Genomic DNA, 16,374 nt, shown 5'->3' with positions numbered 1-16,374 from the left:
GCCATAAAAAGAAACGAAATTGAGTTATTTGTAGTGAGGTGGATGGACCTAGAGTCTGTCATACAGAGTGAAGTAAGTCAGAAAGAGAAAAACAAATACCGTATGCTAACACATATATATGGAATCTAAGACCAAAAAAAAAGGTCATGAAGAACGTAGGGGCAAGACAGGAATAAAGACACAGACCTACTAGAGAATGGACTTGAGGATACGGGGAGGGGGAAGGGTAAGCTGGGACGAAGTGAGAGAGTGGCAGGGACATATATACACTACCAAATGTAAAATAGCTAGCTAGTGGGAAGCAGCCACATAGCACAGGGAGATCAGCTCGGTGCTTAGTGACCACCTAGAGGGGTGGGATAGGGAGGGAGGGAGGGAGGGAGATGCAAGAGGGAAGAGAGATGGGAACATATGTATATGTATAACTGATTCACTTTGTTATAAAGCAGAAACTAACACACCATTGTAAAGCATTTATACTCCAATAAAGATGTTAAAAAAAAAAAGAATGCAGTGTTCACAGTACTCCTCCTAGCTTAGATGGAACTCTGAGAGGCCTAGTTTTCGTCATAGGTTCAACTAAGAAATGACTATGTTAATGAATTAATATAGAAAACATTAAAATCAACTATAAAAGTTTAAAAAGCTTACAACTAATATTGCTAATTATAATTAAGTTGTATTACATTTTTGGACATCATTTTTAAATTGCATATTAAAATAGTCATCTCAGTATACTATTTTGTTAATAGCTGATACCTTTTTAAAAATCTAAAAGATACCTATAAATAACTAGAAATAATTTAATAAAAATATAGAATAGTTATTTTAATTTCAGCTCTCGTATTGCTTAGAAGAAAGTAGAAGAGAATCTCTTTAGAATACATTGTCCTTTGTAAGTAAATTCTAATACTGAAATTTCAAAGTTCAGCATATATTTGCTTTGTACCTACTGTATGCTAAAGGCCATACTAGGAGTTAGTATAATAGGAGAGATAAGAAAATCATTATTGCAATACTGTGTGACCTGTATTGCAAAAGAAAGGATGGAAGCCAGAGAATACCTAGAACCTGTAATGACGATTCCTTATCACCGTGTTGTTGCATTCTGCTTCTTTTCCTTAGGGTTGCAGTCGGCTGTTGGTCACAGTGGATCTAAACCTCACTAATTCTGAGTTTATCCAATTTTACTTCATGTATGGATGCCTGATCACACCAAACAACCGTAACCAAGGTGTTCTCTTGGAATATTCTGTCAATGGAGGCATTACCTGGAACCTGCTAATGGAAATCTTCTATGACCAGTACAGTAAACCTGGGTTTGTATTCTATTTTACCTCTTATAACTAGTATGTTGAGCGAAGATGCTTAGTAAGGCCTGCCAGCAATCCATCACAGGGACCACAGGGGACCTGGACCACACTCACCAGTAGAGGATGCCTCTGAGACCAACACGAAGACAAGGTTTCTGAGCTAGATAAGCAGCTGGTTTGGGGTTTTTATTTCAAAAAAAACTAGTTTGTGAATCCGTAAATAAGATAAAATACACAATCACAATGCCAGTAATGAATAGATCCACTGTAAAAACTCATATAAATTAATGAATATATGATAATGAATTTCAACAGCATTTTGGGAAAGTGGAAACAGAAAAGTAATTTATTTGTTTGTTTATATAGTGTTCACTCCATTTTAGAGAATTGGGGGCTAGAAAATAAACACAAAATGTAAATATCCTTAAGAAGCCTAGAGTCTGTTTTTAAATTCCTTATTGAAAAACCCTGAAGAAACACAATGTATGGGTCATTTTTAAGAATATACTCTTGAAGGGCAAAAAACAATTGTGGCTGATTAGAAATGTCCAAAGGTTGTTAAAAAGGAAAAGAGCATATTTATTAAAGTAGGAGGAGAATAGGGAAGAGGAAGGTGATATAGGAGAGAAAGAGAGAAGGAGAGAAGGTTGGAGGAGGGCAGAGCAGAGGGGAGGGGAGGAGAAAGGAGGGGAGGGGAGGAGTGATTGTAGCCCAGTCAAGAAACAGAATAAATAAAAGGAGAAACATAGATAATCTCAGTGCATGGCAAACCAGGTACAAGCTAAAAATTATGTCAAATAAAAACAATCAAGAATCTTGTAAATGATAATTTAAATTCAACCTATCGGTCAAGAATATGTTCAACTGTGAATTACAGAAAACCTAAAATAACTTAAAAGGTGTTTTTTCCTCTCGTATGTAAGTTAGATCCAGAAGGAAGTAACCCAGAGCTGCTACAGCGGCTCCACCAGGACCAGAGACCCAGGTTCCTTCTAACTGGTACTTCTGCAACACTCAACGCTTTGGTCTGAGAGGACCCACATTCCAGCCTGCAGGCAGGAGGATGGGGCAAGAGCAGTGTGCTGTCTCTCTTTAAGGACACTTCCTAACAGTTGTCCACACTTCCTTTCACATTCTAATAGCCAGAACTTAGTCACAGAGACACACCCAGATGCAAGGCAGTCTGGGCGTGGTGTCTTTATTCTGGGTGATTATTCGCCTCGCTAAAAAGATAGGCTCCTAATATGAAGGGAGAATGGGGAATATGGCAATTGAGGAAATGCCAGCCGTCTCTGCCATAAGCAGAAGTTTTAAATACTGCACTTGCATTAAAGTTGGACACCAATAAAGGATTCCAGATAGAAACTAAGTGGTACACAGTGTAATAGTGCAAAAAAATGTGCTCACCTATTAGTAAGAGATAGTAGGCAAGGCAAGTAAACTGTTTATGGAGAAAGTTATAATGACTCTCACATATGAGTTCCTGAACACTTTAACAGCATAATATACAGGGAGAAGGAAGTTATGTTTCTGTAGGGTAAAAGCATAACTGTCTAATCCACTTTGGTTCTCTGAAGGAGAAACAAATTCACCAAGGCAGGAACAGTGGTCATAATTTATTTACACTTTTCAGCAGCCTTGGATAAATTTCCACTCCAAAGGATTTTAAAATGTGGTCAAGGATTTATCAGGATAGAGAAATGAAGATAAAAGATTGTTGCTCTGGATAAAGAAGTGTGATTGTGTGTTTCTCCAGGAACGGATAGATTTCTGATGTTATTTAATACTTTTTTAAAATGTTAATTAAACATGCCAATTCAAAGGAGAAAAATTATAGAAAGATCTTACAAGGTGAGCATACAAAAAAAGAGGGAAGGGAGGGGCACAGGTGAGCTTCAAAACTGAGATGCATGAGGAAATTAACTTTGGAAAAGATTATTTACCTAAAGACTCATGGTCTCCAAACTGCCAGTTACTACACAGCTGAGGGTCTGGGATTCACAGTCTACACTTCCCTTCCCTAAGACCAAGATCCACTGAGTTATCATGGCCCAAAGGGTGCACAAAATGATGGACATAATCAAAAAAAGTATTTAAGGGACTTCGCTGGTGGTCCAGTGGCTAAGACTCTGCACTCCCAATGCAGGGGGCCCAGGTTTGATCCCTGGTCAGGGAACTAGATCCCACATGCCACAACTAAGAGTCCACATGCCACAACTGAAGATCCTGCATGCCGTGACTATGACCCAGAGCAGCCAAATGAATAAAATAAATAAATAAATATTTTTTAAAAAGTATTTAAAATCCAAGTACTGGAAATCCAACTAATAACATCCTAGCCTTGAATGGATTTTGATTGCCCCTCATCTGGAATACTTCCTACTCTTCTGGTCATTATACTTCAAGGAAGACATCAAAGAGAGAAGAAGAAGGGAACATAAAATCAACAAGGAGATAGTATGTAGGCAAAACTAAAATAACAAAACCTCTTCCATGTGAAAGACGAAAACCCAGGGGTCATATTGAAGCCCTCTGCTTAAGGGGTCTTCCCAGGATGAACTGCAGTGCTAACACTCAGAGGCAGCCCTGGAATGTAAAGGGAGGTAGATTAGCATGGATAAAAAGATGAGACTATGAGAGAGTAAACCTCAGGGAATTATTTTCCCCAACAGACTTTATGAGTTGTGAATATCATTTCGAAGGGGTTTGATATCTTCCTGAGGTTTAAATGCATCATTGTGATTAAGGGGTATTTCCGACCTTATTTGTAGCTGATTAAGATTCATGTTGGAGGGTGGAGCCATGTGCTTCCATGTCTGTCTTTGGTGATTGAGTCAGGGGCAGCCTGCTGGGCTTGTTAGCCCATGGTTCTCACTCAGCGTTTCTAAGTATAATGTTTTCAATAAAGCATAAAGTCGATGTCAAACCAGGCAACTGATGAAGTAATTACATATATTCTGGTACTCTCAGGCTGAGAACCCAAATGTCCTGCCACAATCTATGTCCAAATTCCAAGCAAATTTCTGGTACACATGGGAGTGGAATAAAATCAAGGTGGCAGGGGAAGGAAACAGATGAAACCAACCCCTGAGTGGCAGAAAAAAAGTCAGTATTGGTTTATGTCTACCAAAGTGAATATACCCTATGCCTACGGATCTGGAGGGTCTCTAGACAAGCAGAAAACTGTAGGGTCCCTCTCAGTTCTGCCCAGGGACAGTTAGAGCAAGGGGGTAGTTCCAGGATGCTTGAATTTGTTCACATTCTGTTTCCCCAATTTAGTGATTTGTGAGACTTTGTAAAATTAAGAAAATTTATCATGGTTTTTAAAAACGATTTTAGCTAACGTCCTCTCCTCATCCTCCATGTGACATGTAATATCTTATCTCTGGTTGCACATCCCTTCCTTGCATGAGATATTTGACAAGACTTTCCCCCCCCCACCCCAACCATCATTTTCTTCAGATTCGTGAATATCCTTCTCCCCTCTGACGCTAAAGAGATTGCTACTCGTTTCCGCTGGTGGCAGCCGAGACACGACGGCCTGGACCAGAACGACTGGGCCATTGACAACGTCCTCATCTCAGGGTCTGCGGACCAGAGGACCGTCATGCTGGACACCTTCAGCAGCGCCCCAGTGCCCCAGCACGAGCGTTCACCCTCGGATGCTGGCCCTGTGGGAAGAATTGCTTTCGACATGTTTATGGAGGACAAAACTGCAGGTAAATTTTTCACTGATGCTAAATGAAAATCCATTTGGGTCTTTTCCAAAAAGTGGAATGTGGAACATTTTACAGATTCTCAAGTGGTACAGAAACAGTGAAAAGGGTGTCACCCTTTTGCTTCTCTCAACCTTCCTGGTTTACACTGTAACTAAATCTTTTCTTTCGGTCAAGCCAGCAAGTTTGTTTTAATAGCATTCAATAATTTTATTAATAGGGTAATTTTCTTTTTAAAAATTTTCATTTCTACGTTTCTTGTTTTTTATTTTGGTTAGAAAGCCAACATTTTTTGGACATTTTTTTATTCTCCAAGGACAAGTGTTTTGTTTTGCTGCACGTCAGACGCGTTTGTGATGGTATTTCATGTTTTCAGAAGTGTCCAAGGTCATGCTTGTTATTCTTCATTCCTGATAGGAGTATCACAGTGCCCCAGTGAACTGTCAAGGATCTCTCCATGCTGTTCTTATTTTTAACGACTTCTTTTCATTTCGTGACACTATTCTGGTCACCTTTTCTTAAGTGGTGTCGTATATTAAGGATATGGCTTTGTCATGCCACATACTTGGTTATACTACATAAAACATGGTATCCTCAGGTGAAGTAGTGATGTTTAATTACACATATCGTATCAACACTGCAAGTGCTATCGAACAGATATACTGTACCCCTATAGATTCATCAGACAGTGGGACTGTGCCATATCCAACTCTGCAGTAGCCTCTTGCATAGAAAGGACAATCTGGTTGTATTTTACAATAATAAGACTGATAAGAACCTTCTGGAGGAATGAAATCTATGCTGAAGACAGTTGAAATGTGAGGAATTTTAATAACTTAAAATACTTAATTATTAGTTTTTATTTTAAAAGCAACACATGTTCAAAGTATGAAATTAAGAAAATACAGAAAATCATGAAGATGAAAATGAAAATCACCCAGAGGATAACCATCATCAATATTTTGATATTTTTCTTAGAGTCTTTTTTTCTATGCCTCTGTATAATCGTATTTTTTTTGCTGTACGTGGGCCTCTCACTGTTGTGGCCTCTCCCGTTGCGGAGCACAGGCTCCAGACGTGCAGGCTCAGCGGCTCCACAGCATGTGGGATCCTCCTGGACCGGGGCACGAACCCGTGTCCCCTGCATCGGCAGGCAGACTCTCAACCACTGCGCCACCAGGGAAGCCCTATAATCGTATTTTTAACAAAATTATAATCTTAAATTATACATATTTGTAGCCTGCTTTTTTCATTTAGAATTAAATCCTTACCATTTCCTCTTGTCCTTAAGTATCTTTGAAAATATAATTTTAATAGCTGTATAATATTCCGTTATAATTTTTATCATTTAAACATTGAATATTTAGATTAATTATTCTTATTAATTTATTTATTAGTATTTCACATGGCACAGTGGTATAACTGCAGATATTTAATAAAAATCACCCTTTTAAATAGAAAAAGCTTAAAATGTTCTTCACCACTTCCAAGTAGTCTTACTCTTTCAAGAAGGTTATTGAGAAGACTTACATAGATCTGATTCAGAACTTTGCTAAAGTACTCATTTATTTTTCCCTATGTAATGGTTTACATAAGTGAGTTTATGATCAGAGAATAATTTTAGTACAACTTCTGTACGAATAAAAGCAAATACGTATTTTTCAAGTACCTAAAATAGTGATATTTACTTTAGACTAATTCTTGATGTACAATTAAGCTCCTGCTTGTCTTGCAAAGATGGTGCTCCTAGAAAGTGTAATATCTACTTATATAAGTAGTTTATTGTATTGTGGAAGAAATTAGTGTTAGCTGATTAATGTAAGCCCTTTTTCATCAGGATTGCAGAGTTCTAGCATAAAATAAAATATGTACCCCAGAATAAACTCAGGGTATTCTTATTGGAATTCAAATTTCTGTGCCTTTTGATTCTTGAATCCTGTATCTGTGCTATAGGACTAAATGTAGCTCCAAATCCCATGGAATGAAAACTTAACAGATAATGGCATTGTGGTAGCCATTTGAGTCCTGGAGATAAACTGCTTGTTCTACAGATATATGTTATGCTCAGACAAAATCAAAAAGACACAACACTAGTGAAGGCTCAATTCCAATTAAATTGTTTGGTCTCTTCTCTGACTCTTCTGAGACCAGCCAACTCTGTGATTTGCACAGTAACCCAAGCCTCCAGTTGCACCCATTCATCTTCACTGTGAATGCTGGAGCTAACCAGGAAACTGCAGAGAAACGTTGGACCTATGAAATCAAAGTGTATCATGAATTAGATGAGATTTACAGATATGTTTCATTTCTAACCTTTCTGGGGTAAAATCATTATGTTCAAACACCTCTTCTGGGCTTCCTTGGTGGTGCAGTGGTTGGGAATCTGCCTGCCAATGCAGGGGACACGGGTTCGTGCCCTGGTCCGGGAGGACCCCACGTGCCGCGGAGCAACTAAGCCCGTGTACCACAGCTGCTGAGCCCGCGTGCCTAGAGCCTGTGCTCTGCGGCAGGGGAAGCCACTGCAATGAGAGGCCCGTGCACCGCAACGGAGAGTAGCCCCCGCTCGCCGCAACTAGAGAAAGCCCGCGCCCAGCAGCGAAGACCCAACACAGCCAAAAATAAATTAATTAAATAAATAAATTTATTAAAAAAACAAACAAACCACCTCTTCCAAAAGGGAAAGGGAATTGTGACAGACACGAATGTGTGCTCACGCACACACGTGTGTGTGTGTGTGTGTGTGTGTGTTTGAGAGAGAGGGACAATAGGATTATTCTACACTGATCAGATCATAACCTTGCTGCTTAAATTTTCCTTAGACTCCTAGAAGCTTTTTTTAAAAAATCACTTTATTGAGGTGTAATTGATGTACAAAAAGCTTTAGATATTTAATTTATACAATTTGATGAGTTTGGAGATAAGTGTTCACCCATGAAACCGTCACCACAATAAAGGCCATAATTTATCAATCACCTCCAAAAGTTTCCTCCTGCCCCCCCTCTTTTTTAATATTGATTTTTCTGTTATAGTAAGAGCACTTAACATTAAGATCTCTCTTAGCAAATTTTTAAGTATGAAATGCAGAATTGTTAACTGTAGGCGCCATGTTGTACAGTAGATCTCCTGAACTTATTCAGCCTTGCATTACTGAAACTTTGTGCCCTTTGACTGACAAGTCCCCATTTCCCCCTTCCACTATTCTACTCTCTGGTTCTATGAGTTTTACTATTACAATTTTTTTAATTGCCCAGAAGGTACTACCAAAATTTGAGTAGAAATAGCTAACTCACTTGGCTATCATGTTACTAAAAATCTTCCTCTATCATGTTACTAAAAATCTTCCTCCTTTAGATTCTGTCTAAAAAGTTAAACACCTGTCAGAAAAAAGAAATGGGTATACATTTTCCTTTGCTTTTCATCTGTAACACATAGAATACACTCTTTCTTTCTAAATGTAGACTTAGCTAGTATTGGTACTTGATATATCTCAATCTCTCAGTATCCATGTTCCTAAAACGATGTGCTTACATTAGTGTTTTGTCTGTGGATGGTATGTAAGAAGAGAGATTTCTACTTAACATAATTCTAGATGTTGCCTAAAGTGAAAATTTGTTTCAAAGTATTTTTGTCATAAATCTGTCATAAAATTTTTGTTCTTCTTTTTTTAAGTAAATGAGCACTGGCTATTCCATGATGATTGTACAGTAGAAAGATTCTGTGACTCCCCTGATGGTGTCATGATTTGTGGTAGTCACGATGGAAGAGAAGTGTATGCAGTGACCCATGACCTGACCCCCACTGAAGGCTGGATCATGCAATTCAAGGTGAAAATGTGATGACCTCAATTACATAAATAGCCATACACCAGCAATATAAAAATGAAAAAAATTGTGGAGACAACGATCATACAATACTTTATTGACTTAATACATACTTTGAAAAATGAAATTTAATATTAAGATAATATATCAATACATCCCAACTGTATATAACTTAATGATTAAAAGTATTTTATTTTTGAACTATTTCAAGATGAAGCTTACATAAGAGTAAATGTGTTTCTGTCTGGGATTAAATACTGATAGAGCAAAATATTGATAAATAAAATGTAGGATACTGATTTCAATTCCCTGAGTCTAAATCATTATATGATTTAGGCAATTTTCTTCCTTTAAGAGAAGATTAAAGCTATTGCAGTTATACCTACTTTTTTTTATATACCTACTTTCTTTACAAAAGCATTTCAGTGTTTCTGGAGAAAAAAAATTATAGAAAACAAAGGCATGATTAGCATTAATGCCAACATCAATTTTGGTCAAGATTTTCTTTCAATCAATTTATTCTGTCTACCTCAATCCCACTGTATTAGCAACAAATGTTGCATTATGACTATCTCCATCAACAAAGGGTTAGGGTCGAAAGTACCTTCTGTAATTACTTCATTGCATCTTACTTGTAGTTAAAAGTGATTTATTGAGAGTCATAAATTGTATAACAAAACAGTAAACTTGGTAAAGCTGTTAGTAATCCTTCTTGGTCGAGCATTCTGCCAAACAGAAGTGCCAGCCCATTAGCACAACAAACAACAATCTGTAAGAGGAGGCCCAGGCCTACCAAGGCAATCAGCCAGCCACGGCAGGAGCGCAGATTTCAGCTTCTCTCCAAACTCCCTGCACGATATATGTGGCACTTTCTATAATCTGTCACCTTGGACAACCATGTCAACTCCGCCGTCTATCAGCAGAGCAAATAATGAACCTGAAAATACAGGACAGATGTGGTTGTCTGTCAGTGATCGGCAACTTTCTTGCTACCAAGTCTTTAGAGCAGAAACATGTAATATGGTTTTAATACCTCAGTAATCTTGCATTTCCGTTTGTTAGATCTCTGTTGGATGTAAAGTATCTGAAAAAGTCACCCAGAATCAAATTCACGTGCAGTACTCTACTGACTTTGGTGTGAGCTGGAGTTACCTGGTCCCTCAGTGCTTACCTGCAGACCCAAAATGCTCTGGAAGTGTTTCTCAGCCATCTGTATTCTTTCCAACTAAAGGATGGAAAAGGATCACCTACCCACTTCCTGAAAGTTTAGTTGGAAAGTAAGTAGAAAATTAAAATAAAGCCTAGTTCCAAGCACTAGACATAGGTTTAGGGACACTGTGGTCAGCCTGAAAGTATTGTGTAATTGTGGATGAAATGCTCTCTTCCTCCCTAACTCTAAGGGTTCTCTAACTGGTGACCTCCATGATGAGCTAATTTAAGGAGACCTCAAATTGTAATCCTCAGACTTGTCAAGATAGGCCTTGACAGGCCCTTCCGTTGTCCATACCTCAGTGTCTGAAAATGGGGACAGAGCAGTAGTGATGGCCTTGGAGCCAGTTGAAAACACGTATGCTACCTTATGCACCTTGTAAATTGTGGTCCACTGTACATCCTACGCTTTCCACATTACTGCCTTGTCAATCCATGATAGAGCCAAGAACAAAACCTAGCTCATCATGCTATTTGTGCAGATCCTAACTCTTCATGCTATTTGTACAAATGCAGTTTGTAGGTAGGTTTCATTTTTTTCTTATCAAAGCATTATGTTCTGCACCTGCAGTGAAAAGTAATGAGCCTGGAGCAGTAGTGAGCCAAGATGATTAAACTGTTTTTTGAAAAGTATGTGGATAAGTTAATTTAGGCAATTACAAAAAATTTCCAAAGATGCCACATGCTGCAACTAAGACCCGGTGCAGCCAAATAAATAAATAAATATATGTTTTTTAAAAATTTCCCTTCAACTATAAGATTAGGGGGAAAGATACATTAATGAAGATGACAGGTATACTTCTACCGTATGAATCACAGTTTCTGGCTAAATGAAGATCCTTCTTGTAAAACAGAGTTAGGATATAGGACCAGAACATATAGATCCTTTGAATACACATGGCAAAAAAAAAAAAAAAGTCCCTTAGAGATCATTTATTACATGACCACTCACAGTTTTCTGCTAAAATCTAAAGGGCTTAGTCAATTAACATGCTAGAAAACAATCAGGATACTTTCAGCTGCAGGTAACAGAAAACTCCATTCAAATTCAGATTAAATTTGGCTCAATTGAAGATGAAATGTATTATATCTATAATGAAAAAAAACCCAAAGATAAGTGGACTCTAGGATTGGTTGATTGACAAGCTCAACAGTGTCTTCAAGGACATTGTTATTTCTTACTCTTACTCTTCGCTCCACTGTCCACACACGGATGTCACACTCAGTCTTCAGGCTGGTTCTCCTCGTGAACATAGATGACTTCCAGAAAGCTGGAGCACAGTGTATCCTTACCTGTGTCCAATGGGAGAGAGAGAGAGAGTCGCTTTTCTTTCTAACAGAGCTGGAGCAAGTGCCTCCTTGCATCCCGTTGGTACAAATTAGTTCAAGAATGCCCGTTCCTGACTCCGTCAATAGTGAGGGGCCTTATATTACAGTGATTATCTCATATGACTCATCTGTGCTGAAAGGGATGCTGGGGACCCACCACAACCTCATTTCCTCGTTTCCCCTTCCTGTCTTTACTCTGTTTTTTTTTTTTTTTATTTAAACATCTTTATTGGAGTATAATTGCTTTACAATGGTATGTCAGTTTCAGCTTCACAACAAAATGAATCAGTTATATATATACATATGTTCCCATATCTCTTCCCGCGTGCGTCTCCCTCCCTCCCACCCTCCCTATCCCACCCCTCCAGGCGGTCACAAAGCACCGAGCTGATCTCCCTGTGCTATGCGGCTGCTTCCCACTAGCTATCTACCTTACGTTTGGTAGTGTATATATGTCCATGCCTCTTTATCGCTTTGTCACCATTTACCCTTCCCCCTCCCCATAGCCTCAAGTCCATTCTCTAGTAAGTCTGTGTCTTTATTCCTGTTTCACCCCTAGGTTTTTCATGACATTTTTTTTTTCTTAAATTCCATATATATGTGTTAGCATACAGTATTTGTCTCTCTCTTTCTGACTTACTTCACTCTGTATGACAGACTCTAGGTCTATCCACCTCATTACAAATAGCTCAATTTCATCTCTTTTTATGGCTGAGTAATATTCCATTGTATATATGTGCCACATCTTCTTTATCCATTCATCCGATGATGGACACTTAGGTTGTTTCCATCTCTGGGCTATTGTAAATAGAGCTGCAATGAACATTTTGGTACATGACTCTTTTTGAATTATGGTTTTCTCAGGGTATATGCCCAGTAGTGGGATTGCTGGGTCATATGGTAGTATGACCTTGTACCTTTTTAAGGAACCTCCATACTGTTCTCCACAGTGGCTGTATCAATTTACATTCCCACCAACAGTGTAAGAGGGTTCCCTTTTCTCCACACCCTCTCCAGCATTTATTGTTTCTAGATTTTTTGATGATGGCCATTCTGACTGGTGTGAGATGATATCTCATTGTAGTTTTGATTTGCATTTCTCTAATGATTAGTGATGTTGAGCATTCTTTCATGTGTTTGTTGGCACTCTGTATATCTTCTTTGGAGAAATGTCTATTTAGGTCTTCTGCCCATTTTTGGATTGGGTTGTTTGTTTTTTTGTTATTAAGCTGCATGAGCTGCTTATAAATTTTGGAGATTAATCCTTTGTCAGTTGCTTCATTTGCAAATATTTTCTCCCATTCTGAGGGTTGTCCTTTGGTCTTCTTTATGGTTTCCTTTGCTGTGCAAAAGCTTTGAAGTTTCATTAGGTCCCATTTGTTTACTTTTGTTTTTATTTCCATTTCTCTAGGAGGTGGGTCAAAAAGGACCTTGCTGTGATTTATGTCATAGAGTGTTCTGCCTATGTTTTACTCTAAGAGTTTGATAGTTTCTGGCCTTACATTTAGGTCTTTAATCCATTTTGAGCTTATTTTTGTGTATGGTGTTAGGGAGTGATCTAATCTCATACTTTTACATGTAGCTGTCCAGTTTTCCCAGCACCACTTATTGAATAGGCTGTCCTTTCTCCACTGTACATTTCTGCCTCCTTTGTCAAAGATAAGGTGACCATATGTGCGTGGGTTTATCTCTGGGCTTTCTATCCTGTTCCATTGATCTATCTTTCTGTTTTTGTGCCAGTACCATACTGTCTTGATTACTGTAGCTTTGTAGTATAGTCTGAAGTCAGGAAGCCTGATTCCTCCAGCTCCATTTTTCGTTCTCAAGATTGCTTTGGCTATTCGGGGTCTTTTGTGTTTCCATACAAATTGCAAAATTTTTTGTTCTAGTTCTGTGAAAAATGCCAGTGGTAGTTTGATAGGGATTGCATTGAATCTATAGATTGCTTTCAGTAGTAGAGTCATTTTCACAATGTTGATTCTTCCAATCCAAGAACATGGTATATCTCTCCATCTATTTGTATCATCTTTAATTTCTTTCATCAGTGTCTTATAATTTTCTGCATACAGGTCTTTTGTCTCCTTAGGTAGGTTGATTCCTAGGTATTTTATTCTTTTTGTTGCAATGGTAAATGGGAGTGTTTTCTTGATTTCACTTTCAGATTTTTCATCCTTAGTGTATAGGAATGCCAGAGATTTCTGTGCATTAATTTTGTATCCTGCTACTTTACCAAATTCATTGATTAGCTCTAGTAGTTTTCTGGTAGCATCTTTAGGATTCTCTATGTATAGTACCATGTCATCTGCAAACAGTGACAGCTTTACTTCTTTTCCAATTTGGATTCCTTTTATTTCCTTTTCTTCTCTGATTGCTGTGGCTAAAACTTCCAAAACTATGTTGAATAAGAGTGGTGAGAGTGGGCAACCTTGTCTTGTTCCTGATCTTAGTGGAAATGCTTTCAGTTTTTCACCATTGAGGACGATGTTGGCTGTGGGTTTGTCATATATGGCCTTTATTATGTTGAGGAAAGTTCCCTCTATGCCTACTTTCTGCAGGGTTTTTATCATAAATGGGTGTTGAATTTTGTCAAAAGCTTTCTCTGCATCTATTGAGATGATCATATGGTTTTTCTCCTTCAATTTGTTAATATGGTGTATCACGTTGATTGATTTGCATATATTGAAGAATCCTTGCATTCCTGGAATAAACCCCACTTGATCATGGTGTATGATCCTTTTAATGTGCTATTGGATTCTGTTTGCTAGTATTTTGTTGAGGATCTTTGCATCTATGTTCATCAGTGATATTGGCCTGTAGTTTTCTTTCTTTGTGACATCCTTGTCTGGTTTTGGTATCAGGGTGATGGTGGCCTCGTAGAATGAGTTGGGGAGTGTTCCTCCCTCTGCTATATTTTGGAAGAGTCTGAGAAGGATAGGTGACAGCTCTTCTCTAAATGTTTGATAGAATTCGCCTGTGAAGCCATCTGGTCCTGGGCTTTTGCTTGTTGGAAGATTTTTAATCACAGTTTCAATTTCAGTGCTTGTGATTGGTCTGTTCATATTTTCTATTTCTTCCTGATTCAGTCTTGGCAGGTTGTGCCTTTCTAAGAATTTGTCCATTTCTTCCAGGTTGTCCATTTTATTGGCATAGAGTTGCTTGTAGTAATCTCTCATGATCTTTTGTATTTCTGCAGTGTCAGTTGTTACTTCTCCTTTTTCATTTCTAATTCTATTGATTTGAGTCTTCTCCCTTTTTTTCTTGATGAGTGTGGCTAATGGTTTATCAATTTTGTTTATCCTTTCAAAGAACCAGCTTTTAGTTTTATTGATCTTTGCTATCGTTTCCTTCATTTCTTTTTCATTTATTTCTGATCTGATTTTTATGATTTCTTTCCTCCTGCTAACTTTGGGGTTTTTTTGTTCTTCTTTCTCTAATTGCTTTAGGTGCAAGGTTAGGTTGTTTATTCGAGATGTTTCCTGTTTCTTAAGGTAAGATTGTATTGCTATAAACTTCCCTCTTAGAACTGCTTTTGCTGCATCCCATAGATTTTGAGTCGTCGTGTCTCCATTGTCATTTGTTTCTAGGTATTTTTTGATTTCCTCTTTGATTTCTTCAGTGATCACTTCGTTATTAAGTAGTGTATTGTTTAGCCTCCACGTGTTTGTATTTTTTACAGATCTTCTCCTGTAATTGATATCAAGTCTCATAGCGTTGTGGTCGGAAAAGATACTTGATACAATTTCAATTTTCTTAATACCAAGGCTTGATTTGTGACCCAAGATATGATCTATCCTGGAGAATGTTCCATGAGCACTTGAGAAAAATGTGTATTCTGTTGTTTTTGGATGGAATGTCCTATAAATATCAATTAAGTCCATCTTGTTTAATGTATCATTTAAAGCTTGTGTTTCCTTATTTATTTTCATTTTGGATGATCTGTCCATTGGTGAAAGTGGGGTGTTAAAGTCCCCTACTATGAATGTGTTACTGTCAATTTCCCCTTTTATGGTTGTCAGTATTTGCCTTATGTATTGAGGTGCACCTATGTTGAGTGCATAAATATTTACAATTGTTATATCTTCCTCTTGGATCGATCCCTTGATCATTATGTAGTGTCCTTCTTTGTCTCTTCTAATAGTCTTTGTTTTAAAGTCTATTTTGTCTGATATGAGAATTGCTACTCCAGCTTTCTTTTGGTTTCCATTTGCATGAAATACCTTTTTCCATCCCCTTACTTTCAGTCTGTATGTGTCTCTAGGTCTGAAGTGGGTCTCTTGTAGACAGCAAATATATGGGTCTTGTTTTTGTATCCATTCAGCCAATCTGTGTCTTTTGGTGGGAGCATTTAGCCCATTTACATTTAAGGTAATTATCGATATGTGTGTTCCCATTCCCATTTTCTTAATTGTTTGGGGTTTGTTATTGTAGGTCTTTTCCTTCTTTTGTGTTTCTTGCCTAGAGAAGTTCCTTTAGCAGTTGTTGTAGAGCTGGTTTGGTGGTGCTGAACTCTCTCAGCTTTTGCTTGTCTGTAAAGGTTTTAATTTCTCCATCAAATCTGAATGAGATCCTTGCTGGGTAGAGTAATCTTGGTTGCAGGTTTTTCTCCTTCAACACTTTCAATATGTCCTGCCACTCCCTTCTGGCTTGCAGAGTTTCTGCTGAAAGATCAGCTGTTAACCTTATGGGGATTCCCTTGTGTGTTATTTGTTGTTTTTCCCTTGCTGCTTTTAATATGTTTTCTTTGTATTTAATTTTTGACAGTTTGATTAATATGTGTCTTGGCGTATTTCTCCTTGGATTTATCCTGTATGGGACTCTCTGTGCTTCCTGGACTTAACTATTTCCTTTCCCATATTAGGGAAGTTTTCAACTATAATCTCTTCAAATATTTTCTCAGTCCCTTTCTTTTTCTCTTCTTCTTCTGGAACCCCTATAATTCGAATGTTGGTGCATTTAATGTTGTCCCAGAGGTCTCTGAGACTGTCC

General features: G+C 38.0%; 1 protein-coding gene across 1 annotated transcript in view; it reads left to right on the top strand.

Moving 5' to 3' along the window:
- Window positions 1-16,374, top strand: part of RELN (reelin) — a 509,830-nt gene that overhangs the window by 465,639 nt on the left and 27,817 nt on the right. The window contains exons 49-52 of the mRNA XM_004263378.2: window positions 1,126-1,319; window positions 4,776-5,032; window positions 8,699-8,853; window positions 9,913-10,127. Of these exons, the coding sequence (XP_004263426.2) occupies window positions 1,126-1,319; window positions 4,776-5,032; window positions 8,699-8,853; window positions 9,913-10,127 (821 nt within the window). The remainder of the gene's footprint in view (window positions 1-1,125; window positions 1,320-4,775; window positions 5,033-8,698; window positions 8,854-9,912; window positions 10,128-16,374) is intronic.

Source organism: Orcinus orca, chromosome 9 (assembly GCF_937001465.1).
Source record: "Orcinus orca chromosome 9, mOrcOrc1.1, whole genome shotgun sequence".
In the NCBI taxonomy this organism is placed as follows: Eukaryota; Metazoa; Chordata; class Mammalia; order Artiodactyla; family Delphinidae; genus Orcinus; species Orcinus orca.
Note: the sequence above shows the minus strand (reverse complement) of the source record. Positions and strands in the feature narration are given on the sequence as shown.